Source organism: Urocitellus parryii, chromosome 7 (assembly GCF_045843805.1).
Source record: "Urocitellus parryii isolate mUroPar1 chromosome 7, mUroPar1.hap1, whole genome shotgun sequence".
NCBI classification, from domain to species: domain Eukaryota; kingdom Metazoa; phylum Chordata; class Mammalia; order Rodentia; family Sciuridae; genus Urocitellus; species Urocitellus parryii.
The window spans coordinates 52,138,103-52,166,093 of NC_135537.1; the positions used below are offsets into that span (position 1 = coordinate 52,138,103).

The following is a 27,991-nucleotide window of genomic DNA, read 5'->3' on the forward strand; positions in this document are numbered from 1 at the left end:
AAAAAAGCATAAAATGATGGTCAAGCGTGTGTAACTGATTGTATAGATCCTTACAGTCTTCGGTAAGCATTTTAAAAAATTTTTAAATAGGAAGTTAACTCATTTGCCTTAAAAAAATGAGTTAACAGCATATGTCCATAGTTCCTATGCCTCAGAAGGCTGAGGCAGGAGAACATAAGTTTAAAGACAGCATGGGCATCTTAGACCCTGTCTCAAAACAAAAGGGTTGGGAGTTAATTCAGTGGTAGAGTACAGCTTGGGTCAACCCAAGCATTGCAGGGGTGGGGAGTATAACTCAGTGGGGTACAGTGCTTGCCTAGCACATAGGAGATCATAGTTTGGATCCTCTGGCAACACACAACACACACAGTGCATGTGATATGACTTGCTACAAATTAAAGGAGGGCAAATACATTAAAAGGAGATCAGTAAGAAAGCTATTTTAGCAACCCAGGTGAGAGATGAGAATGGTAAAGGAAAAAAGTGGATGAATTTGACACTTGTGTAGGTAATACTGGGCTTGGCAGCAGACTGAATATTGGGGTGAGAGGTCAGTTCCAGGGAAATTTCGAGTATATACCAATGGTAGCCAAGGAAACCTAGGAGGGGGAGGGGAAGATAATCAATGTTTACCATGAACATATTAAAATCTGACATACCTACAAAGTGGAATTATGTTTGGGATAAGGGTGGTGAATTAAAGGGGTAAGCCTGGGATTGAATCCCAACTGTGAAAGAACTCATTTCTCTAACTCAGTGGTTCTCAAAGTCTCTAAATCAGCATCATCAGAAATCTGCTGGAAGTACAATTTATAATTTAGGCCCCATTCTAGACCTACTAAAATCACATACTTTAGAGGTGAGGCCCAGCAATCTTAAATACACAGTCTGATTCTAATAGTTACTAAAGGTTGAGAACAGTACATGTCAATAGTTCCTATGCCTCAGAAGGCCGAGGCAGGGGAATCCTAACTTTAAGGACAGCCTGGGCATCTTAGACCCCGACTCAAAACAAAACAAAAAGGCTGGGAGTTAACTCAGAGTACAGCCTGGGTCAACCCAAGTACTGCTAAATAAAATAAAACTGAAGATCTGGTGCTTAAGCTGGAAATCAAAAGTCTGCCAGGCACCTGTAATCCCAGTGGCTAGGGAAGATGAGGCAGAAGGACCACCGCAGGTTCAAAGGCAGCCTCAGCAACTTAGTGAGTCCCTAAGCAACTTGGCAAGACCCTGTCTCAAAATAAAAAATAAAAAGGGCTAGGCTAGAGAGATGGCTCTGGTTAAGCACCCCTGGGTTCAAGCCCCAGTACTAAAAAGAGAAAAAAAAATCTTTTGAGTTGTCAGAATACAGATGGGAAGTAAAACTGAGAAACAAATAGATAAAACCATGAAAGAAACTCTGACCAAATATATTGAAAAATCTTAGCATTTAATGAGTTAGAAAAAGAAAAAGCTTTCAGGGAAAACGTAATCTACTTTGTCACAATTTGTGCCTAAATTCAAGATGAGGTCTAAAAATGCACATTACTTTCATTTTAAAGTCACTAGTAATCTTAAGAGTGATTCTGGTAGATCAGTGGGGCAAAAGGAAGGAGTAAGAAATGGCCAGGGTTATGAATAGAATATGACTAATTAATAGATAAAATAGACAATCTTTTGGAAAATTTAGCTATAAAAGAAAAGAGGGAGAAACAGAATTGGTTTTTACAGCTGGATGTAGTGAAGCACATTTATAATAGCAATGACTTGGGAGGCTGAGGCAAAAAGATGGCAAGCTCCAGAAAGCCTCCAACACTTAGTGAGATGTAACCTCAAAATAAAAAAAAAATAAGAAGGACTGGTGATTTAGCTTGGTGGTAAAGTGCCCTGGGGTTCAACTCCCAGTACCAGAAGGGGAGGAAAAATAGAAAAAAAAATTTTTTAAGGTGGAAGCAAACATTTAAATGCTGACAGGAATCACTAAGAAAGGGAGAAGTTAAAGACACTGAAGTTATTAGAAGAAATTATTAATTGTGTAAGATTACTAAGAAGTCTGGGATCCAGAAGCACAAGCCTGGGTGGGTACTTGAAAGTAGAAAATATCAAGAATATATATATATATATATATATATATATATATATATAGACACAGGTGTGAAGCTGTATAACTTGAGGATATTTTTTCAAGACTATTAGCATCTATTTTCTCTGTAAGGTATAATGTGAGATTATTACCTAGAATAAATGGGCTGGAAGTCAGAAGAATGAATAAGTAGTTCATGTGGAATGCAGAAATAATAATACAGACTGCTTTCCATACTCCTTAAGAACAGGGATAGGGCTGGGGATGTGGCTCAAGCGGTAGCGCGCTTGTCTGGAGTGCGTGCGGCCCGGGTTCGAACCTCAGCACCACATACAAACAAAGATGTTGTGTCCGCCGAGAATTAAAATAAATAAATATTTAAAAATTCTCTCTCTCTCTCTCTCCTCTCTTAAAAAAAAAAAAAGCAGGGATACCGCTTAGGTTTATTTCCCCAGTATTTATCACAATGCATGGCAAATAAAAGATCTTCAAAAATACCAAATATTGACTTCAACATCCTGTCTTTTGCAAATTGCACTGCTAAAATAAGTTTGTTTAACAGTACCTTGAATAATTTCTCAACTTCTTGGTCTATAATTACATTGAAACATATCCATAAGCTCAAAATATTTAATGGAAATTTAGTGGCTTAGTTTTTCTACAAAGTTAAATGTATTTCACTAATTAAAAAACAAAATTTAAATCATTATCCTAACTATTACATTTCTCAATCTTTGGGGGAGAAACTCATTATTCTAAAGTATGTTCAGAGGCCATTTCTTACAATTCTGTCAGGGAGTTTAAATACAGGGTGCTTCTATTCATGTAACACTATAGTGATTTGCTGAGGCTTTTCTTCAACTACTTCTTAACAGAGGCATTTTTTTAATCTCCTACCCTAAAGTAGTAGTATTTGTGTTCTTTAATCTTACAAGGAAAGTAAGTATAAAACTCCTCAGCAAATGTAGTCTTCCTATGTACAAAATTCTCTTTCAAAAACAAAACAATACAAATACTACAGATATTCAATTATATCTTTTGAAATAGTTTCAACTACTTGACATCAAAAACAAATCTCAAAATAGGTGAGCTCTTACAAGTTGATAAGCTTTTGTCAACAGGGGTGCTTGACTTTAGGAATCAATATATCAGATGCCTGTTGTAACTTAAAACCAGCCAAAGCATCAAGCAAATTATTACTAGTAATGCCGACACAAGTGGGTTCAAAGTCAGGAAACCAATGATTCCTTTGACACAGGAATAAGAAGTTTCATTAGGAAGCATGACAGTAACTCTCAGTCATCACTTTTTTCTTCAAAATTACAGAATTACAAAATAAACTCAAATATGTGAGGTTTTAGAATGTTAAAAACCCTGCTATAGAAATTCTTCACTTTATTTAACTTAGTTTTTTTTTTTTTTTTAAAGGCCAATGTTTCTTTGGAAACAGATTTTCTGAAGATTTATTAAAACATTAATTTCAGGGCTGGAGTTGTGGCTCAGCGGTAGAGCACTATCTAGCACCTGCAAGGCCCTCAACACCACATTAAAAAAAAAAGGTATTGTGTCCAACTACAAAAAACAAAATATTAAACAAAAAAACATTACTTTCATCACATGTTGCCAGTTATTTTCAGATTGGGAGCAGGTCTATGTATGGAATGTAATATCCAAATGACCAGAGTTAAATAAACTGAGTGTAATTTCTTCTGTTTTTGTCAGAGTAGAAGAAAAGTCTTTCCCCAGTGGATAGATAACAGCAGCCCCCTCAAAACTAAATAAAAACATATATTTTTTTACATTCAGCAGTATGTAAGAAATGCAGTCTTTACATATAGTATCTCATTTAAATTTCATTATGTATATTTAATATTAAGGATATTTTATCTTCTACTGGCACACGTGGTGCACACCTGTAATCCTAGTGAATAGGGGGGTTGAGTCAAGATAAGTTTAAAGCCAGCCTCAGCAACTTAGCAAGGTTTTAAGCAATTTAGTAAGACCCTGTTTCAAATTAAAACTGGGGATGTGGCTCAGTAGTTAAGCATCCCTGTATTCAATTCCTGGTATTAGAAAATAAAAATTCTATCTTCTACTTTACTAATGAGGACACCAAAACCAAATAAGGTCAAGTAACAAGTTGGTAGCAGAGCTCTACCATTAATTAACTTCATTACACTGCTTCTGGTTTATTAGAAGTATCAAGTCTTGGGGCCTAGAACACAGCAGGGAATCCCTCCCCCCCCCCAAAAAAAAACCTGGGAGTGAGACTGAAAAGTATATTCAAATAGCTTTGTTAGTGGTTATGTTAACAGCATTCACTTTGAGTGCCTTCCCTCTAGTTAAGTAACAAAACCATCCCAAAATCTTAAGGGTGTCAAGATATTGGTTATCATTGTTCTTTACAATCATCTTTTTACAATCATCTTCAGAATTCAAATATTTTATATTTCCAATTATGCAAGTATTATAATTATTAAATATTATGGGTTTAAAAATGTGACTAACAAGCAATGAAAATAGAACAAGAGGGAAATAGAAGACGTATAAATTTCAGCCTACCAAAACATGTTTATATAACTTTCCTTCACACAGAAAACAGTAGCAATATTTACCTACATCACAAAGTTGCAACAAAAAGTGATATTAGCAAATGAAAATACTAAGTAAATAATTATATGAAATGCAATAAAGCAAAGTACCATTATTAAGTGAGGTTAATCTTGGTGGCTGTGGTCACAGTAGGCATCCTTGCCTACTGTGGACCATTGGACCACTGGACCAGAGTGGGCTAGCAACCCTTCTGAATCTGGGAAGCAAATGGTGCAGCACCTGCCTATAGTGCTAAATTAAATAAGACTGGGATGGAAAGAGGGTCTGCCTGACCATTTGCTTCTGGTTCTCAGCATTCAATATTGCAAGCATGACACACATGCAAACTAATCCAGATTTTCTTAGAACACAAATACTATTGAAAAGAACAAGATATAAGAAGAAATCAGAAATGGAAGTTTTAGATAAAGCTGTACTCCATTGTATAAAAACTCTTTTTTTAAAGAGTCTCATTGTGATCTAGTAAACTTTCATTTTCATATAAATATACATCAGAAACCAAGTTCTCTGCAGACAAGATTCAGAACTGTCTTTATTCATAAAAATATAGATTTCTTTTCATTTTTTCTCCTTTCAAGAAATTCAGCTGCAAATGGATATGTATGTTTACCTCGCCCTTGACACTTCCTATAGCACTGAGTTTCTCCTTTGTATTACTCAAAAAGACTCGTTTCTGCTACAAATCATCCCTAACAGGTCTTCCCACTTACTACCCAAATTCATGAACAATTATCTTCAAAATTTCAGTCTTAAATGCAAATATAAACAGATCCTTTCATCATCGCTGGGGATACATGTCTAATGAAGAATGCTTTCCTAGTATGCAATAGGCCCTGGGTTTAATCCTAGCAACACAAACAAAATTCCTGTCTCAATCTGTAAAACAAAATTTATAATTTATTAACACTGCATACAAGATAGTTTCTAAGGTTGCTATAGTCCTCCTTCTGTTCTTTTGCCTGGCAAACTCCTATGCAATACAAGATCCATTAAAGTTTTCTCTGTGAGGCTTTCTCCAACTCTTAAGCAGCTAGGGGCCTCCGACTGTACTCTTTGCCATAATTCTAAATCTTATTTTAACATTTTCACACTATACCAGAGTTCTTCTTTTTCCATGCCCCCTTTCCCTATAGAACTTGGAATTGAATAAACCTTTGAGCACTCTACCCCCAAAGCCACATTACCCAGCCCTTTTATTTTTTTTTAATGACTTTATTTATTTTGTGATGCTGTGGATCAAACCCAGGGCCTCACACATGCTATGTGAACACTCCACCACTGCTACATCTCCAACACCTCTCCCTGCCTCTTTGTGTTATTTTTATTTTGAGACAGGGTCAAGTTGCTCAGGCTTGCCTCAAATTGCAATCCTCCTGCCTCAGCCTCCTTAGAATCACAAACATGTAGCCCACCATGATCAGCTGCACCAGACATATATCTACCCCATAACCACACTGTTGTGAATTAGTTCCAGGTAAGAGACTCCTCAATCTTGACATTATCTGGCCCTAGTTTCTTAGAATTTAAAAAAAAAAAAAAAAAAAGTTTGTTTTCAAATTTCTTATGACCTAAAAAGATATTTTGGAATTTCCCAGGAAACTAATATTTGGTTATAACAAATATTAGTTTTTTTTGAAGAGTAAAGCTGAGAATAAAATTTTTTATCTAATTACCTTACTGTATTAAAGCCACAATTTATAAAAACCCTCAGGAATTGACATTTATAAAGGTTAGACAATTTAAGTCACAAAAATGCTCTTATAACTGGGCTGGGGATGTGGCTCAAGCTCGGTAGAGCACTCGCCTGGCATGCGTGTGGCCTGGGTTCGATCCTCAGCACCACATACAAACAAAGATGCTGTGTCCGCCGAAAACTAAAAAATAAATATTAAAAATTTCTCTCGCGCGCGCTCTCTCTCTCTTAAAAAAAAAAAAAAAAAAGCTCTTAAAACTGATTCATATAAGTCTTCTTCAGCTCCCAGATTCAGTATTGGGATTTCAAATTTATGAGCAATGATTACCAATAAAGCCATCTCTTAGGCCAAAAGAGGCATTCAGGAAAGAAAAGCAATAGGAAACAGAATAAAAGTAGAGGAGAAAAAAGATGGCAAATTATTTCTACTATTACTACCACCATGACCCTTTTTAAAATTAAATATTGAAGATTCTTATTTAGAATATCTTATAGCCCAATAACTACTGGACATTTCTTTTTAAAAAGGAGCAATAGGTCTTCAAACTTTCAATAAGTTTCCAATGAAAAGTAATTTAACATTTGACTTATAGCTCATCCTTTACAACTTAGACCATACAAAAAGGATACCTGAAAGGTTTAGCTGAATATCTGGATTATCCTGAGGAAAAAAATGGATTCAGGTCCTACTATATATATGAAAACCTCCCGAGTAAAAGTAGAGAATACAAACCTTTTCCACATTTTGTAAAAGTGATAACTACAAGAGCCCAGTGGGGTCTATTGGGTAGCATCCTGTAACCAAAACATTTATATTTATGCAATAAAACAAGAATATTAACATTTAAGAAAATACGTTTAAAAATACCTAAGTAACTAGGTTTTATTGCCAAAATAAATAAGAAAAAGCTTAGAAGCCTTTGATTTCAGAACTATGAAGTATTAGTTTTACTACTTCTTTCCCAATACATATGTTGTTTGAGATACACTCAAGACTAGTTAGTGGCAGAACTCACCCTAAACCGCTTCATTGACCAAAGCCAAATTCCACATACATTTTGAACCATATTTAAAGTAGTTTGTACACCAAATTTATTTGGCAGTCAGGATAGTGGGAGGTGTCAAATCAGATGGTTTATGCTGGGAGTGGTCAAAAGCATCTGTAATCCCAGAGACTCAGGGATGCTGACACGGGAGGACCACAAATTCAGCACCCACCCCAACAACTTAGCTATAAATGCTTGAAACTATGTCATTAGTGAATCTAATTATGTAAAAAATTCAAATATTTCTCATTAGAAGTCTAGGTGAGTGCGAGAGAGGAACTTTCAGACTTAAAATAACTCTGTTACCTTTTGATCAAGTAAAACTGCCTTATATTTGAATTCCTATATGGCATTGAGGGAGGAATCAACCATCTATGTGGAACTATATCAACTTCTGTCAAAAATAAAAGTCAATTACTGTATATAAATAAATCTACTGGTGGGGCTGGGGTTGAGTGCTTGCCTCACACATGTGAGGTCCTAGGTTTGAACCTCAGCACCACATAAAAATGAGTAGGTGAAATGAAAGTATTGTGTCCAACTACAAGTAAGAAATATTTTTTTAAAAATAAACCTATTTGTGCACTTACTAGAAAACACTTGACGAAACTGTCCTACTTGGTGTCAACTTTCTAAAACCCCAATAGAGAAATTCCTTTCAGAAGTCAGTTCTAAGAAAGTTTGTCATCCTGAAAAACTGTTATACCTCTTTCTTTTGAGAAAGAATGTTTAGTGTCTTAGAATCCATTAAAAACTTAAGGGCTATCATACCTTTACCAGGACTAGCATTCATTTAACTTTTTTGCTAATATTTACTTATACTTTGCTAATTTGCTTCTGTCGTTTCAAAAATCTTTATTCAAAATGAGGTGAGTCAGCACCCTACAGAGTATAATTATTTACAATAGGTGGAAACTCATTGTATGACTGGTATAAATACAAAAATCTAGACCCAGAAAACCAAATTACATACTAGGAATCAAGATCAAAAATGGGATTAACACCTAATTTACTCTGATTATATACAACTACTTGCATGAATATACTAGGTAAAACAATTAAAGCATTCATTTCCACAAATTAATTTCTAATTGTAGATTTTTATCTACTTTATTTGGCTAAAATATAATGTTTTCTGTTGCAAATCAAAAAGACAAATATTTGAAATTTTTACATTATTAGATTCACTAACAATATCTCTCCCCCCCTTTTAAATTTTTTTTAATTGTAGACAGACACAATGCCTTTATTTTATTTATTTATTTCTTTTTGGTGCTGAGGATTGCCTCACATATGCTGGGCAAGTGCTCTACCACTGAGCTATAACTCCAGTCCATCTTTCCCCCCATTTGATTACCCAGATTTTAGTTTTTGCTGACAATTATTCGACAACCTAATAAAAGAGAAGTTTCTAATCTTCCTGAGTTCACATATAAGTGAATCTCAGTAGTGAATTACAAAACATATACTAGCTTCTTCTTCTTTAAAAAAAAAAAAAAAAAAAACCTGAATAAGATCCCTCCTGGTAGCTTCTGGTACACCTTATCTTAATCTTGATGAGGCATGTAAATAGCAGCTTCAAGATTATATATCAAGAAGATGACACTGTTATTAGAGCTATGGCTTTCAAACTAACTAAAAGACTTAAGGCCCTAAGAAAGTCACAGTTCCTCCCCCAAGGTACCACAAAAACCCACTTGTGTCATGCTTTGTTTATACACTGAATAATTCACTATGATTTTTCAGATGTTTTCAGTAGAACTTTAAATTCATTTAAAAGCATTTATTTAAACCATAACCAATGGTGTGTGGGGGGGTTCATAACAATGTTTTAAAGTTAAAAGGGACCAATTATTTAAAAAGGCAGGGATCTATCACTTCACTGGTTAATAACAAGGTTTTAATGTGAGATGGTCCTAAATATGACACCTGCCTCTATTTTTACTAATAGAAATGACCTTGGGAAAAGCCTTAACTATGGTAAATACAGATCCACTGGGCTCTACATTGGTCAGAACTTTCCTGGAAACCTAAGTCAATTTCCTGTATTCACAAGGTGGGAGGAATAGAACTTGGCCTAGGACTTCTGGGGGAATTTTTTAAATGTCTAACATTTGGGGGGTTATCAGGTAGATTAGAGGGATTAGAGGTTGGGTTCAAATTACACTACTGAAAAATGGCAGAATTAAGAAGTTAGGGAGAAGCAAACTTTGGCTACATTTTAGAGGACTTCCTAATCACAATCATCCTATACTCCAATAGGCTGATTAGGAAGGTAATCATAAGTATTCAAACACAACGACTAAAGCTATAAGACCACCTACCTAGCATTTGGTAGAAAGCACACAACATAGGGAAACATACAACCTCTTTCCCAATTTTAAGAGATTGAGGTGACCATAATAGTTCTTGTGCTTTTATAGTTGCCATTTAATTATCATAATAATCCTATAAAATAAGCACCATTTTTAAAAGAGGACAACAGTGAGAACAACTAACTTAAGTTGATCATGGGAACATAATGTGTAAATGGCAAAGCTGACTTTCAAGCCCAATACATCTGACTCATTTTGGGCTCCTTTTCACTGTCTCAGCAGATCTCAACCTTGACTCACAGTAGAATCACCTCTTGAACTTAAAAGAGGAATAATGGTCAATTTAGAAGCACTAGTAAGTTCAAATGGTTGGAAGGTAGCACATTGCTAATACAAACAAATTTGTGAGTTTAAGTGCAGATACAAAGTTCTATCAATGACATAAGAATACAATTATCTTTTATAAGATGGTAAGAATTAAAACTGAAGACATGGTTGACTAACAGCAGCTAGTTTAAAACAGACCTGCTGGGCATAGTAGTGTATGTAATCTAAGCATCTCAGGAGGCTGAGGCAGTTCAGAGCCAGCCTCAGCAATTTAGTGAGGCCCTAAGCTGTTTAGAAAGACCCTAAGCAGTTGAGCAAGTCCCTGTCTTTAAATTAAAATATAAAAAAGGGATGGAGATGTGGCTCTATAGTTAACCATCCCTGGCTTCAATTTCTAGTAAAACAAAACAAAACAAGACATAATCCTAAATTTAATATAGAACTAATCTTAATCCTATACAAGGATGGTGAGAAGAAGCCAGGTAACAATTGCTAATAGTATTCCTATTTTTGAAAGTATGCATTTCTTTAAGTCCAATCATATAGTTTTGCCAATCAACTATTGATATTACTCAAAAGAACAGCTTATTCTTTAAAGGAAATGCATTGCACATATTTGCAAGGGCTCAAATATATATATATATATGTATACATGTATGTATTTTAAAATATTATAAGGTCCCACCATACTGGAACAATCCATGTAGCAGTAAGTCAATGTGGTCCTAATGTGGCAACTCCATCTAGATCTTCTATATTAATAATTAAGTCCAAACAAAGTACCCTCAGAGATCTTATTTCTAAAAACTTGATATAAAGTACTAGAAAAAACAACAGTAAATACTATTCACTAACATATATACTAATTTTCACATAACTAAAATTTCTACTAAAAAATAATCCACATCCAATAATTAAGAAAAACCCATTTCACAGGTTTACTATGGCATTTTGACCCCTGGGAGATAAAATAATAATAATTCTTTTTAATAGAAAGTATTTCATCCTCAGCCAGGTGCAGGGGCTCATGCCTGTACTCTCCAAGGACTTGGGAGGCTGAAGCAGGAGGATTGCAAATTCAAGGTCAGTCTCAAAAATTAACAAAGCCCTAGCAACTTAGTGAGACCCTGTCTCAAACTAAAAAAATAAAACAGGCTGGGGATGTGGCTCAGTGCACTTTTGGGTTCAAACCCTAGTACCAAATAAGAAAGTATTCCATCATCAGATGATCATCATCATCTAAAAATCAGTCAATGAATAGTCACAATGTTCTGAGATACAAGTACTTGATAGTAGTGCACAAGCCTAAGAGGTATGTGTAGGAAGAAACCTCAAACTCACTGAGCTCCTTCTTCAAATAAAATTAGGCACAGCCAGATTAAACTAAAGATAAAAATTTCTACTCTTTCTATTCATACTCTTAACAGTGGTCTTCCATCTCATTCTATAAGAAATTCCCATCATCAAGGTGATATGCTAAGATTCTCGAATACATTCTTTTAGGAATATACTGAAGAAAAGGTTTTCAGTGGCCTCTCTTCTAACTAATGCAAAGGAGAAAGAAAATTAGATGGTGTAATTGGATAAGCTTAAAATATTTCAGTTTCTATAAAATCTGTAATGGAAACAGAACAGTAGCTCTAAACAAATTAGAATAATTTAGTTGGGCACAGTAGTGCATGCCTATAATCTCAGCAGCTCAGGAGACTGAGGCATGAGGATTTTGAGTTCTAAGACAGCTTCAGTAATTTATCAAGGCCCGAAGCAACTCAGCAAGACCCTGTCTCTCTAAATAAAATATAAAGAAGAGCTGGGGTTGTGGTACAGTGGTTAAATGCCCCTGGTACCAAAAAACAAACAGAAGTTAGAATAATTTCATAATTATTTAAATTGTATAAAATAAACATTTTTAAATACAGCTGGGCACAGGGGCACACACCTGTAATCCCAGCAACTTGGGAGGGTGAGGCAGGAGGATCCAAGTTTGAGGCCAGCCTCAGTATTTAGTGAGACTCTGTCTCAAAACAAAAAATAAAAAGGGTTAGGGATGTGGCTCAGTTGTAAAGTGCTTCTGGGTCCAATCCCTAGTACAAAAAAAAAAAAAAAAAATTAAATGCAAAAAAGACAAAGTGTTAACTAGGTCTTACAAATGTTCCAGAATGAGCCAGGCATGGTGGCACGTGCCTTACTCCCAGCTACTCAGGAGGCTGAGGCAATTGATCACAAGTTGGAAACCTGTGTAGGCAACCACTTAGCTATATCTGTCTAAAAATAAAATAAAAAGAACTGGAATATGTACTGTGTACCGTGGTAGAACACTTGTAGAGTATGTACAAGGCCCTGGTACTGCCAAAAAAACAAAAGGTTCCAAAATGACACCATGATTGTATATAATGAAAAAGACTATCTTTTCTAGTACTAAAAAAATAATTACTACAGAGGTTAAAGATGAGAAAAGTCAAAGAAGCGCACACAGAGTTCACATTCCTTAATAATACAGACAGTCCCCAATTTAAGATAGTTCAGCTTAAAAATTCCCAACTTATGGTGTACAAGTGCACCCACACAACCATTCTTTTTCACTCTTAGTACTTAGCACTTATTATAAAATAGGCTTTGTGTTAGATAAGTTTGCCCAACTGTAGCCTAAGTGTTCTCAGCATATTTAAAATAGGCTAAGCTAAACTATGATGTTCAGGGTGCTAAGTATATAGCATGTTTATATGACCTGGTAGTTTTTTTTCTTAGTTCATGAAGCTATAACTTCATCTTAAATCAAGGAGCATCTGTGTATATGATGCTTGGTTATTAATACCAACTTTTGAGAAACTCACATATACATGTTTGAGAAAAGATAAAAATAAACCAAAAATTTTTACATTTAATGATTTCTCCCTTACTCTATTACAGACATTCAATGAGTACTATTATTTTATAATAAAACTTCAATTAAAAATATACTTCAAGATTATAGCCCATTAGAATGAAAACTGATTTATCTTTGTATATACAATATTTACCTGGTTCCTCCTTAATGATTAGGGTCTTATTTTCTTCTGCATAGGCAACAGGTGGCTGCATCGCTGAGCAATCTTCTAAATTTGTTTCATTATTAGGTGGTATATTATAAATAAATCTCTTTGTAGTTTGGTTTTTCCTCCTTGTTTTGCCAGTGTCTTGAATTCCCTGGGAGACCATGTTATTCCAAATAAATACTTTTGTTTGACCTTGAGATTCATTTTCAGCCAATTCAGGAGAACCATCCTGGACCCAATTACTGTCATTCATTTGGTAGTTTTCTATTTGGCCCTCGTCGACATTACAACCATCATTTTCAATTTTTATATTACTTGCCAAATTGGTAAGATTCCGTGTTGCCCAAAAGCTGGCAATTTTTTGATCCCGTGAAGACAGACCATCTCTATTAACTGGTTTTCTGTTATTGTAGTCCACAACTACAGACTCCGGAGCTTCTGATTTAATGCTTATATTTAAGGCATCTTTAATGAAATTTCGGCAAGTTTGAACAACTTCACTCATTTGAAGGTAGCTGGCCACTGTCATCACTTCAATGGCATTTTGGCTTGTGAGCACCAGGTTACCAGAATACAAGAAGTCCAAGATGACTGAAAAACCTTGAACTGCAGCAATATCTAAATGGGTAGTATTGTTTTGGTTAGGGCTTTCTTTGTTTGAAACGCAATATAAAGTCTTAAAGAAACGGCTGCCTGCAACCAGGATGTTCTTATGAGCTTTAAAGATTTTCCCGCTCACCACAATGCTGACATCACAAAGAATGTCTTTCTTTCTCTGTTCATCTAGTTGTCGAAGAAGTTGATAACAATAAGAGTTCTCATTTGGCCTACTATTAAAGTCACAGTACCCCTCCTCTGATGGAATTTCTGATTCCTGTAATTGAATAAAAAACATTAATATTACATTTTAAAGTCCTTAACACAAGGAAAACATTTTCATTACCAATGTAAGTTTTTAAATAGTACTAATCAAAAAATCTTGTGAGTAATCATCATGCCTTGAGATTAAAATGATCATCATCCGAAATATTAAAAGGAATGGAGTGAATAGTATGGTGCAACCCATTGCTATTAAAAGATAAATGGAACATATCTGAGAGGATCAGCAAGATTTCATTGATTTTTCTTTTCAAATATAAAATAAAGACATGATTTGAGAATTATTTAACATTAAAATCAAAACAGCAATTATTTTCTTAAGAAACTTTCATTTATGGAAATCAAAATAGTTTGCTTAATCTCTTAATAGGAAAGCAGCAATCTCCTCTATGACAGAACATAAAACATCCAAGTTATAATACAATGGAAATATCACCTAAGGTCATAAAACTATAAACTGCAAGATAAGTTAACATTTCTGAATTTAAAAATCTTATAATTTTGCTTATCAATCATATAGGTATTCACTACTGTTCAATTTTGCATTGCTCTAGGTGAATTTCTATACAATAATTAAAATTGTGTGGTTCATTATAAAATATGATCTAATTTCAGAATGCTATTTGTACTATAGTTATTAATCATGTGATCTTGGAAAAGTCACTATCCCTGAGTTGTCTTCTTAAATAACAAAGCAGAACTACAAATATTAGTTTTAACAACCTTATGACTTTCTTCATTCAATGACTAGGCTGGTAAACTTTCTTTAAGCAGAGCTATAATATCCCTATAATCCTACATAGTGCTTTGCAGTTATTAAACTTTGCTAAATAACTAATCATTTTTTTCCCCAAGAGAAAAACTGCTAAGACATTTCTAGTAGAAAGGATGACAGAAGCTGGGCATAATGGTGCATGCCTATAATCCCAACAGCTCAGGAGGCTGAGGCAAGAGGATACCAAGTTCCAAGCCAGCCTCAGCAACTTAGGGAGGCTCTAAGTAACCTATGGACCCAGTCTCAAAAAATAAAAAGGACAGGCTGGATATGTGGCTCAGTGGTTAGGCACCCCTGGTTCAATCCCGGGATGGAGAATAAGGATGACTGAAAAGGCTGACCTTGAGTGCTAAAAATTTTTAAGTGCTAAAATTAAGTGCACAATAAATGAAGCTACACACACATACTCACACAAAATCTATTTTATGAGAATAGAGAAAAACATGGAAAAATACAGGTCCAAAAAGGACCTGAAGAGAGGAAGCACAGTGGTAAGGAAGATAGGACTGCAAAAGAATTCTTAGAAACATTATTCTAAATGGTTGATTCTTAATCACAAAACTCCATTTATCAAGGAAGCTGAGGAAGAATATATGGTTAGCCTTACCAATTTCAGGAGACCCTGCCTCAAAAATAAATAATAAAAAGGACTAGAAATGCAGCTAAATGATAAAGCACCCATGGGTTCAATTCCTCATACCAAAAACAAAAACAAAAAACAAACTTCATTTAACCCAACTGCAGGTGTGGCAAACGTATAGCTTTATGTCTGAAACCTGGTCAAAGGAAGCTATACACAAAATAATAGCAATTCTCTGAAACTAAAACATAGCCCATTTGAGAATTTCTGTGCTATTTCCAGGCTTGGGTGGCCAACCAAAAGAAACAAAATATTAGAATTCCAGAACACGTCAGTGTTCCATAGGGATAATGGAACACTATAAGACTGCTACAAAATGAAGCAATCAGAGTAGAGAATTTCTTTTCATTTTCACTTGACTTTTAGCAGTCTCCCTAACCCCTCTTCATGTCTCAGGTGCATAATGCCATTCTATCACAGCAAATCTCCCCTCTCCCCATGTCCCCCAACATCATACCAAAATGTTCCATGCTCTCAATTAGCTATTTCTCTCTCCTACCCACTCAATCCTCTGTAAAAATAAACAATAAATCAAAACAAACCCATTCATGAGCAAACTTCCAAATTTTTCACTTTTGGGGGGCAGATGAGGGAAGAGAAGTGAAGTTAAAGGGTTTTTTTTGTTTGTTTATTTTTGGTGGTGTTGAGGATCAAACCAACAGCCTCATACATACACACAGGCTCCAAGGGGTTGCTTTACTTAACTTAGATCATGTATATAAACTAGTATGGTGTAAAATAGCAAAACATTAAGCAAATAGTAATGAAAATATTTAGTGCTCATGATATAAAGAACTAAGACAATACTAAAATGCCTATAATAATTACAATTACAGCATAATTTTCAATAAAGCCTCATACTGTTTACTTAATCTCCCCTTTGAGACTATTTGAATGAAATTTTATTAATTTGTCTATGCTCTTTACAGAAAATTCTGAACATGAATAGGAATCTTCTTTTAGTGTAAGCCTGACACTAAACTTTATTATACATGCTGTACCTAGTCAGCAAGCTCATTTGGTTCAAAGTTCTAATAGATATTTCAGTAAAAGCATCAATATTTGAAAGAAACAAAAATTTTAAACACTGAATAAAAATTTGGCAGCACATCCATAAAGTGTTTGTGGAAGCAGCAAATTAACATTTACAAATCAAGTACCACTTAATGTTTAAATAACAAGCAGTTGGAAGCCCTTTGGGAAGTGGTTATGTCTAATTGTAACCATCTCCTAGGTTATAGTCAACATGTCCTGTATTTTCTGGATGGGTCCCATCAATTTGTATAAGAGTCTCTGCCTTCATCACACCATAATGTTCTAATTTTTTAAAAATAACTCAGTCAAAAGTTTATGTACCAAATATTTGCCCATTCTATTTTGACATATCAAACACTATGCAACTGCTATTTTTCTCATTACTGCTGTACAAGAATATTAACATTCCCTACTTTTACAAGCAATACCAGCAATTTCTTTTCACTAATTATTAAAGGACTATGCTGTGTTTCAAACAACTTTTAAATATGCCCTTCAAAATGAACTGTTTCCAAGAGTATGTGTACTCTCCAAGAAGATTATTATTTAAAGAATTTGAGCAATACAGCTAAATATGCACATAGTAAAATAAACTGCCAATATTATTTGCTGAACCAAATAAAAGTTAAAATATTCTTAGTACTAGTTAACACAATCTTACAGTAGATTCTTAAAAACTCCAGGTATTGCTCTCTTTGGTTTCTTCAATGTTCTATTTCCATATGATATTTTGGTGGCATTAGGTATTGCAGATAGTTTTTAAATATAAAGATGAAGTTTAAATATCTGCACAACTGGTATCTTCAAGCGTAGGAACTATCTAAATAATAAGACTTTAAAGAAATGGACATCCAGACCTAAATATGAAGTCTTAAATTTAATCTGTGAAAAGGCTCAGTAAAATCATTAATTTTAAACTGGATAAGAGCTTAGGATCAGTTCTTCCAAAGTTTAGAGAAATGTCCACTTAAATTTTAACTTATCTTTATTTCCACAGAATGCTAACAAATAAAATTAACACTTTACTCAGAGGAAAAAGCTCTTAAAAGCTTAAAAAAATCCTACTTTACTCATTCATTTAATAATCATTATCAGATTACCTACTTTTAGTCAAAGCCTATGCTTAGAAACAAAATAATTTAGTTTCAGACTTTAAGTTAGTGTTAGTAGAGAGAACCTTTAGGTACTGAAGAAAATAAATAGATGTTATAAGAGCAGAGCCAAGGTCTTCTATTCCAGTTTTTATAGGTATTGCAATGTTTTTTGAGAAGAAAGGAGATCTTAGCACACTCAAAGAAGAGTGAATAAGAGGGTGAAGTAGATTCAAAGCAAATAAGACAACATGAGGAAAAAAAAAATCCTAAAATGGTCAACAGAATGCCCAGAATTCTAGATCCATCCAAAAACTTCAAGGTGCCCCGCTCATCCCCTTATGCAAATATGCACATTTTTTCCAGGGGTAAATGTTCATCATTTTCCTCAGATTTATAAAAGAATCAGATCCCTGAAAGATGAAGAAACTTCCCAGCACAGTGGTACACACCTGTATTCCAGCAATTTGGGAGGCTGAGGCACGAGGATCAAGTTTGAGGCCAGCCTGGGTAATTTAATGAGACTGTGTCTCAAAATTTAAAATTCTTAAAAGGACTGGGATGTAGCTCAGTGGTAGAGTATCTGAGTTCAATCCCCAGTACCACCACACTACCATCACCCCCCACGGACAAAAAAAACCCAAAAGCCCCAAAAATGATCAAGAACCACTGCTATGGGGGGGGGGGTTGTGGCTCAGTGGTAGAGTGCTTGCCTACCATGCATGAGGCACTGGGTTCGATCCTCAGCACCACATAAATGTAAAATTAAGATATTGTGTCCACCTACAACTAAAAAATATTTAAAAAAAGAATCACTGCTATGGGAACCTTACAGAGTTTTTAGAGTGTAAAGTGTATGTAAATAAAAGCATGGGATATATTTAGACACAGAAACAGAGATAGACACACATATATAAATTAAAGCTGGGGATTGAACCCAGGGCCAGAGTTTTTAGAAACAATATGACAAGACTGAACTGGTAGGCAGAAGATGTGACTGTAGCAGCAATGTGGAGAATTAACATCAAACCAAGTCTGCAGATCCTATGACCAATACTGAATCTACTGTTAATAGTACAATGTACGTACAAGCAACAAGAACCTTAAGTAGGGAAGACAGATATTAATGGAGGGTGGCAGCAATGTGGAGGATTAAATCAAACCTAGTCTGCGGATCCTGTGACCAATACTGAAGCTACTGTTAATAGTACAATGTATGTACAAGCAACAAGAACTTTAACTAGGGAAGACAGATATTAATGGAGAGGGATAGGCAGAACCTAATAAAAAACTGAAAGGTTAAATCAACAGAATTTTTTGATTTTTTTAGTTGTAAATAGATACAATACTTTTAATTTTATTTTTATATGGTGCTGAGGATCAAAACCAGTGCCTTCCACATGCAAGGCGAGCACTCTACCACTGAGGACAACCTCAGCCCAAATCAGCAGAATTTAAACGATGAAATAAATACACAGGATAAAAAGGCAGGGAGGAAAACCTGTCCTGTCTTTTAGTATTCTAGTTTGAGAAATTAGATGCCAACTTGTAGAGAAAACAAGACCACTACCTGGTCTCAGCCCTTGTAAGGAACAGAAGGAGAGAAGCTAACTTTTGCTGCAAGTAATACAAACTTCAAACAGCTTAAAATCAATCCATTAGTGAGAGGAAAAAGTTGTTTAGCTAAAAATCAACAAGTAATATTTACTTCTGTACTCAGAATTACAGACCTTTTTCAATAAATAATTAGCAGAGAGGACATTTCCAATATAATCAAAGTGTAATGTAAAAAGTATTAAAACGTCCAAAATCTGCATTTTGTTGCAACCCAACAGAACAGCATGTTAGAAGAAAACATTAGTTTCCACTTCTAAATTCAGATTTTAGGGAAAAAAAATCAAATTTGATTTATAGAATATGACAATAAACGAGGCTATGGCAAATGGGATAATAAATAATACCTGCTAGTGATACTAATTATAATAGTTGGTAGAGAAAACAGGAAGCTCTATTCCTTTGCAGTATTCTATCAACTCTATGATGTCCTTCAGTAATGACATTCTCTTTTGTAGCTTAAGCAGCTCCCCAGAAATTCTAATTCTGTGGTGGTGGTGAGGAGATGAACTTCATGTAATTTTAACATCCAGCCAACTCTGATTATCAAAGATATGCTTCATTACTAGCTCCCTCCTCAAATTCTAAACAACCCACAGCACAAAACACAGGTGCCACTAACCAAAAACACATACACATTCGATCATACTTTTCTCCTACTTAAAACTGCTATTGTTGCCCATTTGTTAACAGAAAATGCAATCTTTAAAACATAAAGAGATCCTCATGACCTATTCACACTTAATTTTTCATCCTGCTCACTAACCAAACTATCCCTTTTCTCAGATACATGAAGACACCATTATTCATTTTCCTCATGCTGCTTCAAACTGCAATGCCAGAATGCCCTTTCCTCCTTGTCAATGCCTATTTATTTAACATAGTTCGGTTCAAGAACCAATTCTGTGAGCTTTTTTCCAACCCACTGCATGTAAAACTGATGGCCTGATTCCCTTTAGTGTCTTCACTGTACCCTGAACATGTCAGTATCTTATTTTTATCATCACGTCAGTCTGTTGTTACTAGATTACAAGTTCCTTGAGGGCAGAGAAAATCTTATAAGTTTTTTTATCTTCAGTGCTTTGCTTTTACCTAATATAGATAAATTTAAGAAGATGCCAATCCTAGATATACAATAAGGTATATTACCAAACATTTGAAAAACAAGGATTTTTACTTACACAATGAATAAATGAATTACAATCATTATACAATGGTAATTTATTAAACCCCAGGCTCATCCTTAAATATATTATTTCTCCTTTTCAAAGGTCTTTCAGACTTTCTTCCTAAACGGTTAGAACAACCTTGAAGGCCTAATTTTAGCCCCAAATAAAGAAGGCTGGTAGATATGACTTATCTTCTTTATTTATTCCACCTGGCATCAAAATCTCAATCAGATCACTGATCTGAATTCACTATTTCTGGATGTTACAGTAATTATTTGGGTGCATGTTGTAGGCTTACTAAACCGGAAAGGGTTGACAGAAGAAATGATTTAGGAAATGAAAATTTCACAACTGGGCAGAAAGTGGTTTGAGCTGGTGAGAAAGTGGATGCCCCAGGAGGCTAAGGCAGGAGGATCATAAACTTGAGGCTAACCTATGTAACTTAACAAGACTGGGCCTCAAAATAAAAAGTAAAAAGGGCTGGGGATGTAGCTCAGTGGTAATGTGATCCTGGGTTAAATCCCCAGTATCAAAAAATAAAAATGGTTTGAACCAAGACACAGAAGTCAAAACTGTAATTAAAGCAATTTTAGAGTCCTCTAGGCCAAATGGTCAAATCATGAATGAGCTAATCATTGACTCTGACTATGAAAAGATAGTCCAGTTACTCAAAACTGTAGATCCCAGCTGGGCATAGAAGCAAAGGCCTATAATCCAACCTACTTGAGAGACTGAGGCAGGAGGATCACAAGGTTGAGACTGATCTGGGCAATTTAGCAAGATCCTATCTCAAATACAACAAAGGCTGGAGATATAGAGCTTAGGACATGCCTAGCATGGTAGTGGTTAAAATCCCCACTGCAAGAAAAAGAATCTGTAAGTCCTTACCACTACCACCCCACAAAACCCAACAATACATTTTCCTCATATCCAAATACAGAACACCTCTAACATAGAAGGTTCAGAATACAAATTCAGGAAGCATGTTTAAAAAGGCTCTCCAGCAGTAGTCTAATTTAAAGAGTAGTCTAATTTAAAGAATACAAATAAATAGACATCATGCCTACAGTTCCAGCTATTTGGAAGAATGGAGAATGGTTTCGGATCAGGAGTTTGAGGCCAATCTGAATAATTACCAGGAGATCCCCATTAAAAAAAAAAAAAAAGTTAAAATTTTTCTCCCAGCCCTTCCCCCCTGTACTGGAATTGAACTCAGGGCCTCTCATTAAGTGCCTCTCAAATGTAGGGAAGCAATCCACCACTGAGCCATGTATCTCTAGCCCTTTAAGAAAATTTTTATTTTGAGATGGGGCCTCACTAAATTGCTGAGCCTGGCCTTGGACTGATTTTTTTTTTTTTGCCTCAACCTCCCAAGTCACGTATGCACATGCAATATCATATACAAAATACCAAACTTTTTAAAGGTTATGTTCAAATATTTTTGGTCACCACCAAAAAAATTAACAAGCGACTTTTCTTGTTTATAGAAAGCATGAGAAATAAAAATAACCCTTCGTGATAATTACTAAGATACTCAAACACCTCTCAAAAAACCAGACCTTTTTAAAAGAAAAGGGGTTGGGGGTATATCTCAGTGGTAGAGTGCTTGTCTAGTATGCACAAGGCCTTGAGTTCGATCCTCAGCACCCACCAAAACAACAATGATGGAAAAAATAAAGGGAGTGAACTACTTTAAGCCTCTAAATTCTTGCCCGAATTCCAAAATTCTCAATTTAATGTTAAAACAATATAAAGCAAATGCAAGATATTCTTTGGGAAGCCAAGAAAAATTACATGATGAGGGGCAGGCTCAAAATGGCTAAGTCTGGGGGTATAAAAATGGAAAATGGTTTGTTCTCTAGAATCAAGAGTGAATCCATGAAAAAGACTTCAAAGCTGAAAAAAACTGGTGACACTAATTTATGATGTAACAGGCCACAAAAAAGTTCTTAGGGTTAGAGGTGTACCTTAATGGTAGGTCACTTGCTTAGCATGTGTAAGGTCTAGATTCAATCTCTAGCATTGCCCAAATTTAAAATTCTTAAACAAATCTTGTATTAGATGTTTGCCTGTATTAAATATAAGTAATCATGACAATAAATAATCATTCTTATTTACTAAGAAATTATATGTTGCCAAATATACTTTGTATACATAAAGAAACAAGTTAATTAATTTTCCTGTTAAGAAAATAAGAGGATCAGACCCAAGGTCTTGACCTTGGGCAAAAAAAAAAAAAAAATCCTCTCACAGACTGTGTTATACTGCCTCCTATAGGTAATCAAAGCCTGGAGGGCAACAATACCACAGTACTTGGGATAGCAAGATATCCCCTAAACTAGGTTAGAATTTAGAGAAATGAGGAAGATCAAAGTGGAAACATCCAAAATCCAATCAAAGGAACCAATGTATATCTTTAAGACAAATGACTTTAAATTTAATAGAAAAAAAAAACTTTCTAAAAGTAGATAGCCCATAGATTATATCAAAGGGCAATTTCCACAGGGGAACAGGAAAGGAATAGTTCAGAAGTCAAGTTTGGAAAATGTTTTAACTATAAATGAATTCTGTGATCCACCCATACTAAGAGATACACCCATACAAAGTCTACCATAAGGGTACCCAACTAATTCCTCCATCCTCTGACTTCAGGTTCACTAAGCAGCTAATTATAATTTGTATTCCCATTCAGATTTGCCTACAGGGAGAGACTGCTGATAAGAATAACTGGTTCACTGTAGATTAAGAAAATTCATTCCAATTGTCTTTTAAATTTTTTCTAAATACCAAGCTACCATAATTGAGAAAATTAAGCTTTCATTTTCACAAGTTATGGGCCTTTATTATCTTATAAATAACTTTAGAAATACATTAACCCTTGAATGCCTTAGATCACTCTTTTTGTGAAATGGAAACAAAATACTTGGTGGACTAAAGTTAATGTGTTTTTGGTACAAAAGATAAGAAAATGTTCTAGCTCACTCAAATGCCCAAGTTCACAAAGCTAGAAACAGCACAAAGCTGGGATCTGAACTCAGATTTACTCCAAATTCATTATTTTCCCAGTACAACATTCCTAATAGGCTCTAGTGTCAGTTGTCACCCAGAACTTTACTTAAAACTTTCTGGGTTTTATTTCTCTAAAAACCCATCTTCCTTCTAGGGCTGAGGCAACTAAAATTTGTGCCCTACTCCACCAAAAATAAAAATAAAAATAAAAAAATTAAAAAAATTTCATCCCTAACTTCCAAGAAATTTTTGGGCTATGTCTGTGGGGTTACTGGTGTAACTCCAGTATAAGTGTACTGAATGGCAGGATTGCTCCCATAAACACCATAGCAAGGGATTAATACCTGAGTAGAACTACTATCTGAGCACTGACTTTCTAAAATCAATGACTGGCTATCAGTACAAAAAGAATGGATTTCATCCCCCAGCTACAAGGCTGTCTAAAATTAAAGTCATAAAAAGGAAGACTGATAAACAGTCTAGAAAAGGCCTACCAAAATGATTAGGTTACTAACTTACTAACTTTTGACAAAAAATGTTAAAATAAGGACTAAAAACCCACACAACTTTGTAACCAAGGACTTGTGATTTTTCACAGTTTGGTAAATAAATTCCCTAACAGTCCCAATCGAATGCTCAATATCTTCACGTAAAACACTTCCAATGCTAAGTTTAAAATGCTTCAAGTTTGGTAAATAAATTCCCTAACAGTCCCAATCGAATGCTCAATATCTTCACGTAAAACACTTCCAATGCTAAGTTTAAAATGCTTCATGTAAACTGTGTTTACAAGACAAAGTTTTAAAAAATTAATATAGAAATATCGTGGAGCAGAAATATGAATGAAGTGAATAAAAACAATAATTTGACAAAAGCAAGCTTGGTAAAGAAGGTTCAACAAGTTCAATAGAGATGAATTTAGTAAAATGATTCACAGGAGAAAGGAGGGTTATTCAAATAACTTCCTCTATATTTACATACAACTCTCAGATTTCACATTATCTTGACCTGATATAAGAATTTTTTCGGGTGGATGTTCTCCTCTTAGAGGTAGCGTCTAAAACTTAAGGGAACTTTTTAATCCACTCTTCGCAAAGCGTTGCCAGATTTGACTTCCTCTAAACACACCAAATATCTAGGAACCTAAGGCGGCTTCTAAAATCACAGCTAATAATTTTTTAGCCCAAAGTTAAGCTTGTAGGTTAAAACCTTCAATCACATTTTGTTAAACTTTCCTTCTGATTCAATCTGATAAGCAGTCTGAGTCATTCAAAAAATACAACAAATTCATTGCTAAGATTAGAAAATTCTCATTTCATCCCCCTTCCCCCCTCCCCCCACACACAGACAACTTTTCAAAACTTTGTTCCCAGGCTTTCTAAACCCCGACGCTTAAGCACCTCTGTCAATCGGAACGATGCCTTCGCCCAGGAAAATGGTTTCTTATTTAAGTTGATAAGCCTTTCCCCAAAAGACCTCAAAAAGCAGGAGCAGGATATACTGTACCTGGGCGTTGGCTTCGTGGAGTTTGTGCTCGGTGGAGACGTGGTGCCTCAGAAGCAGGGTTTTCTTGTAGTTACGGGTCCCTCGAGAAAGCTCATCGTGCCCCACTTGCGGAAGATCCACGCTTCCCCCATCATCAGGGGTCTTTTGGCACCAGCCGCAAAACATAAGGCCAGTATCCTTTGAATATCGCAGCCAGGGAAAATCCTTGAGCCAGGAGGTCTGGAAAGAGCACTGTAGCTTCTGCATTAGGGACTTGGGCCGCGCGAGCGGGAAGTGCTGGACAGTCTCTCCTTCGCCAGCTCCCACACCGCTGCCCTCCGCTTCATCCCCACCATCGCCGCCCGACCGCCTGCTGCTGCTGCAGCTGCCGCCTTCCGCCCCACTGCCGTCGCCCAGGCTCGCCCCCTCCTCCTCGTCCTCGGTGCTGTCGCTCAGGGACGCGCCGTCCTGCATCAACTCCTTCCCCTCCAGCGCGTCAAGCTCCAGATCCACAGCCGCCGGCCCTCGCCCATTGAAATGCCTCAGGGGCCACGCCGAGGTCTCCGGGCGGCCGCGGCTACTGCTATTGTTGCCGAGACCCCCGCCGCCACCTCCTCGGAAGGCCAGAGTCCGACGGTTCCTTTCCGCTAGCAAAGGGCCACCCGAGCCACCGCCGCCCAGCGAGGTGGGGCCGACCGCGTCTTGGGGGAGCAGCAACTCCTTGGTTTCCTCGGCGGCGGCGGCGGCCGCCCCAGCGGAGGCCTCCAAGTGTTGGGGCTCCAGGCCCTCCAATTCCGTTTCCTCGTCGGCCCCCCGCCCATTGGGCTGCTGAAGCGCGGGCGGCGCTGGCGGCGGGGGCTGTCTTGGCTGGGGCTGCTGAGGCCAAGCCGAGGCCTCCCCGCCAGCGTTATTGTTCGTGGAACCGCCGCCACTGGCGGTGACCAACCCGCCTCCTCGGAACGCCAGCGTCCTGCGGTTCATTTCACTGAACGACATGGCGCGCGCCGCCGCCGCCGCCCGGTGCCCCGGCTCGCGCCCGGCTTCGGGCCGCGTCCCGCGCGCTCCCCGCGTCTCCTCCTCCGTTTCGCCCCCGCCCCCGCCCCCGGCGTTCCGGTCTCGCGGGGCTCAGCCTCACCCTCCCGCCCGGCTCGCGCTCGCTCCCGGGGCTGCCGCACGCGTCCGCTGCCGCCGGGCCGCCGCCTCCGGCCGCTCTCCTCGTCCTCCACCCCCGCCCCGCAGCGCTCCGGGCAGCGTCCCGCGCGGAGAAGGGGGCGGGCGGCGGAGCGGTGAGCGGCGAGTCGGGGCGCGTGGGGCCTTCGAAGTTGAGAGGCGGAGTGCGGGAGACCCTCCGCTGCCCCCTCTTTTAAAGCCGCGCGCACACACCGACCCTCCAACAGATATCCTTCCTCCGGCGCGCCGAGGAGTCCCGACGCCGCCGCCGGCTTCCGAGGCGCTGAGGGCGAAAGGCACGTTAAACTGCTGGGTTCCGACACATAACGAACCGACAATAAAGCCGGCGGAGCGTTTCCGTCCGACCAGGCCCTGGCGGAGGTCGAATGGCAAATGAACAACGGACCGTGCGCCCACAATGCACCGGGGTAGCAGTAACCGCTGGAGGGGGAAAGGGTGGGGGCCGGGCGGGGGGGAGGGGGGCTGGGCTTGGGGTTGGGCTGGGGTGGGGTGGGGGCGCCAGGGGACCGGGAAAGGGGCCGGGCCGCGCCTCCGGCCTGGGGGCGGGGGTGCGGCCGCAGGGAAGGAAGTCGGCTAAGGGGCGGGGGACAAAAGGCCGGGCGTCAGGCTGGGGGTCCCGGGGAGGGGGCGGGCGTGTGCGTCCAGGGCTGGGCTAAGCGGAGGACAAACAGCTGGCGACTGTCAGGGTCTGGCCGCCTCCCCGCTGCCCACACGCACCTACTCGCGCCCGGGACGCGCATTTTCCTTCCCTCGCCACGAGTTCACCTGGGACTTTGGAAATAACTGTGCGGTGGAAGCTGCGCTCCTGCCTTGTCATTTGCTGGGGGCGGGTGGCGGTGGTCAAGGAAGTGAACTTATTTTGTTTCTTCACAAAGACTGGACCAGGCGGTGCCTTTTTCACGCGCAGAGGTTACAACCACGGACACCTCCTCTGATACACTGTGTGCGCGAGGCAGCACCTCGGGCCCAAGGCAATAATCATTTCACAGAAAACGCACCGCCCCGAGTGTCTTATTGCTGTGATGAAATGGAAATTTAAATAAAAGGTCGAACACGTGCGTTCACTGGGAAGTATTGACATGGGTGTTACATCACCAGCAGCCAATCAGATAACTCCAGTCATGTTTATACTTCTACAAACCACCTTGTGAGTATTACAGTATGTCATAACGTTATAAATATTAGGCAGGGTTTTCCCCGGGAGCGGGGAGGAGTCTGCTTATACCGGCGTTGTGTGCGGCTCCGAAGATTGTGACTCCGAAGATCGTGTTTAATGACAAGCATCAATTTTTAAGACTTTTTTTAAGCAGTTTATATTTCATATGGAATTTTTACATAGAATGATTAGAGCAGATTGAGCTGGAAATGAACCTCCTATAATTATAATCTTAGTGAGATTTTTAAGAAAAAGGTCTTACAATTCCAAGCCCTTAAACTTCTGACTTAAATATTTTAATACGCTAAATTTAGCAAATTCTGAATTGTTTAAATTCATTTACTAATTTGCAATGTAAGATAAATCTTATTTTTGGGCAAACATATTTCAGGTAAAAAAAAAGTTTCTCAAACTGGAAAGATTTTTTTTCCTCTTTCAAGAAATATGTTTATTAGAGATCAGAACACTAATATAAAATAAGTTCAAAATGATTGTCGAGCTAGGCGTGGTTGAGGCGCACGCAGCTCCAGAGGCTGAGGTAAGAGGATTAGGGAGTTCAAAGCCAGCCTCAGCCACTCTGCAAGACCAAGTCTCAAAATAAAATGTAACCAAAGGGTTGGGGGTGTGGCTCAGTGGTTAAGCACCCCTGGGGATTCAATCCCTGATACCAAAAAAAAAAAAAAAAAAAAAAAAAGCACGTTAATGTAGTCTTGTGATTACTCTTAATTTTTTTTCTGTTTTTAAGAGAAGAACAATATTTAAGTCTTCAAATATATAATGTGAAATAGGCTATTTTCAAGGTACCTTTTAAAAACAAATTTTCTGGAACATATTATAAAATACCATGAACTAAGCA

General features: G+C 37.6%; 1 protein-coding gene across 2 annotated transcripts in view; it reads right to left on the bottom strand.

Annotated features, from left to right (window-relative positions):
• The window catches only part of Zbtb10 (zinc finger and BTB domain containing 10), a 39,209-nt gene extending 12,072 nt beyond the window's left edge, over nt 1-27,137 (bottom strand). The window contains exons 1-2 of one of the 2 annotated variants that reach the window (XM_026383624.2): nt 26,701-27,137; nt 13,077-13,965 (exon numbers count right to left, since the gene is read on the bottom strand). In XM_026383624.2, coding sequence (XP_026239409.1) covers nt 13,077-13,965; nt 26,701-26,796 — 985 coding nt within the window. In that variant the 5' untranslated portion in view covers nt 26,797-27,137. Of the gene's footprint in view, nt 1-13,076; nt 13,966-24,809; nt 25,829-26,700 lie in introns of those variants that run through there. The other variant, XM_026383614.2, reaches the window with a different exon arrangement.
• Between the last annotated feature and the right edge of the window lie 854 nt (nt 27,138-27,991).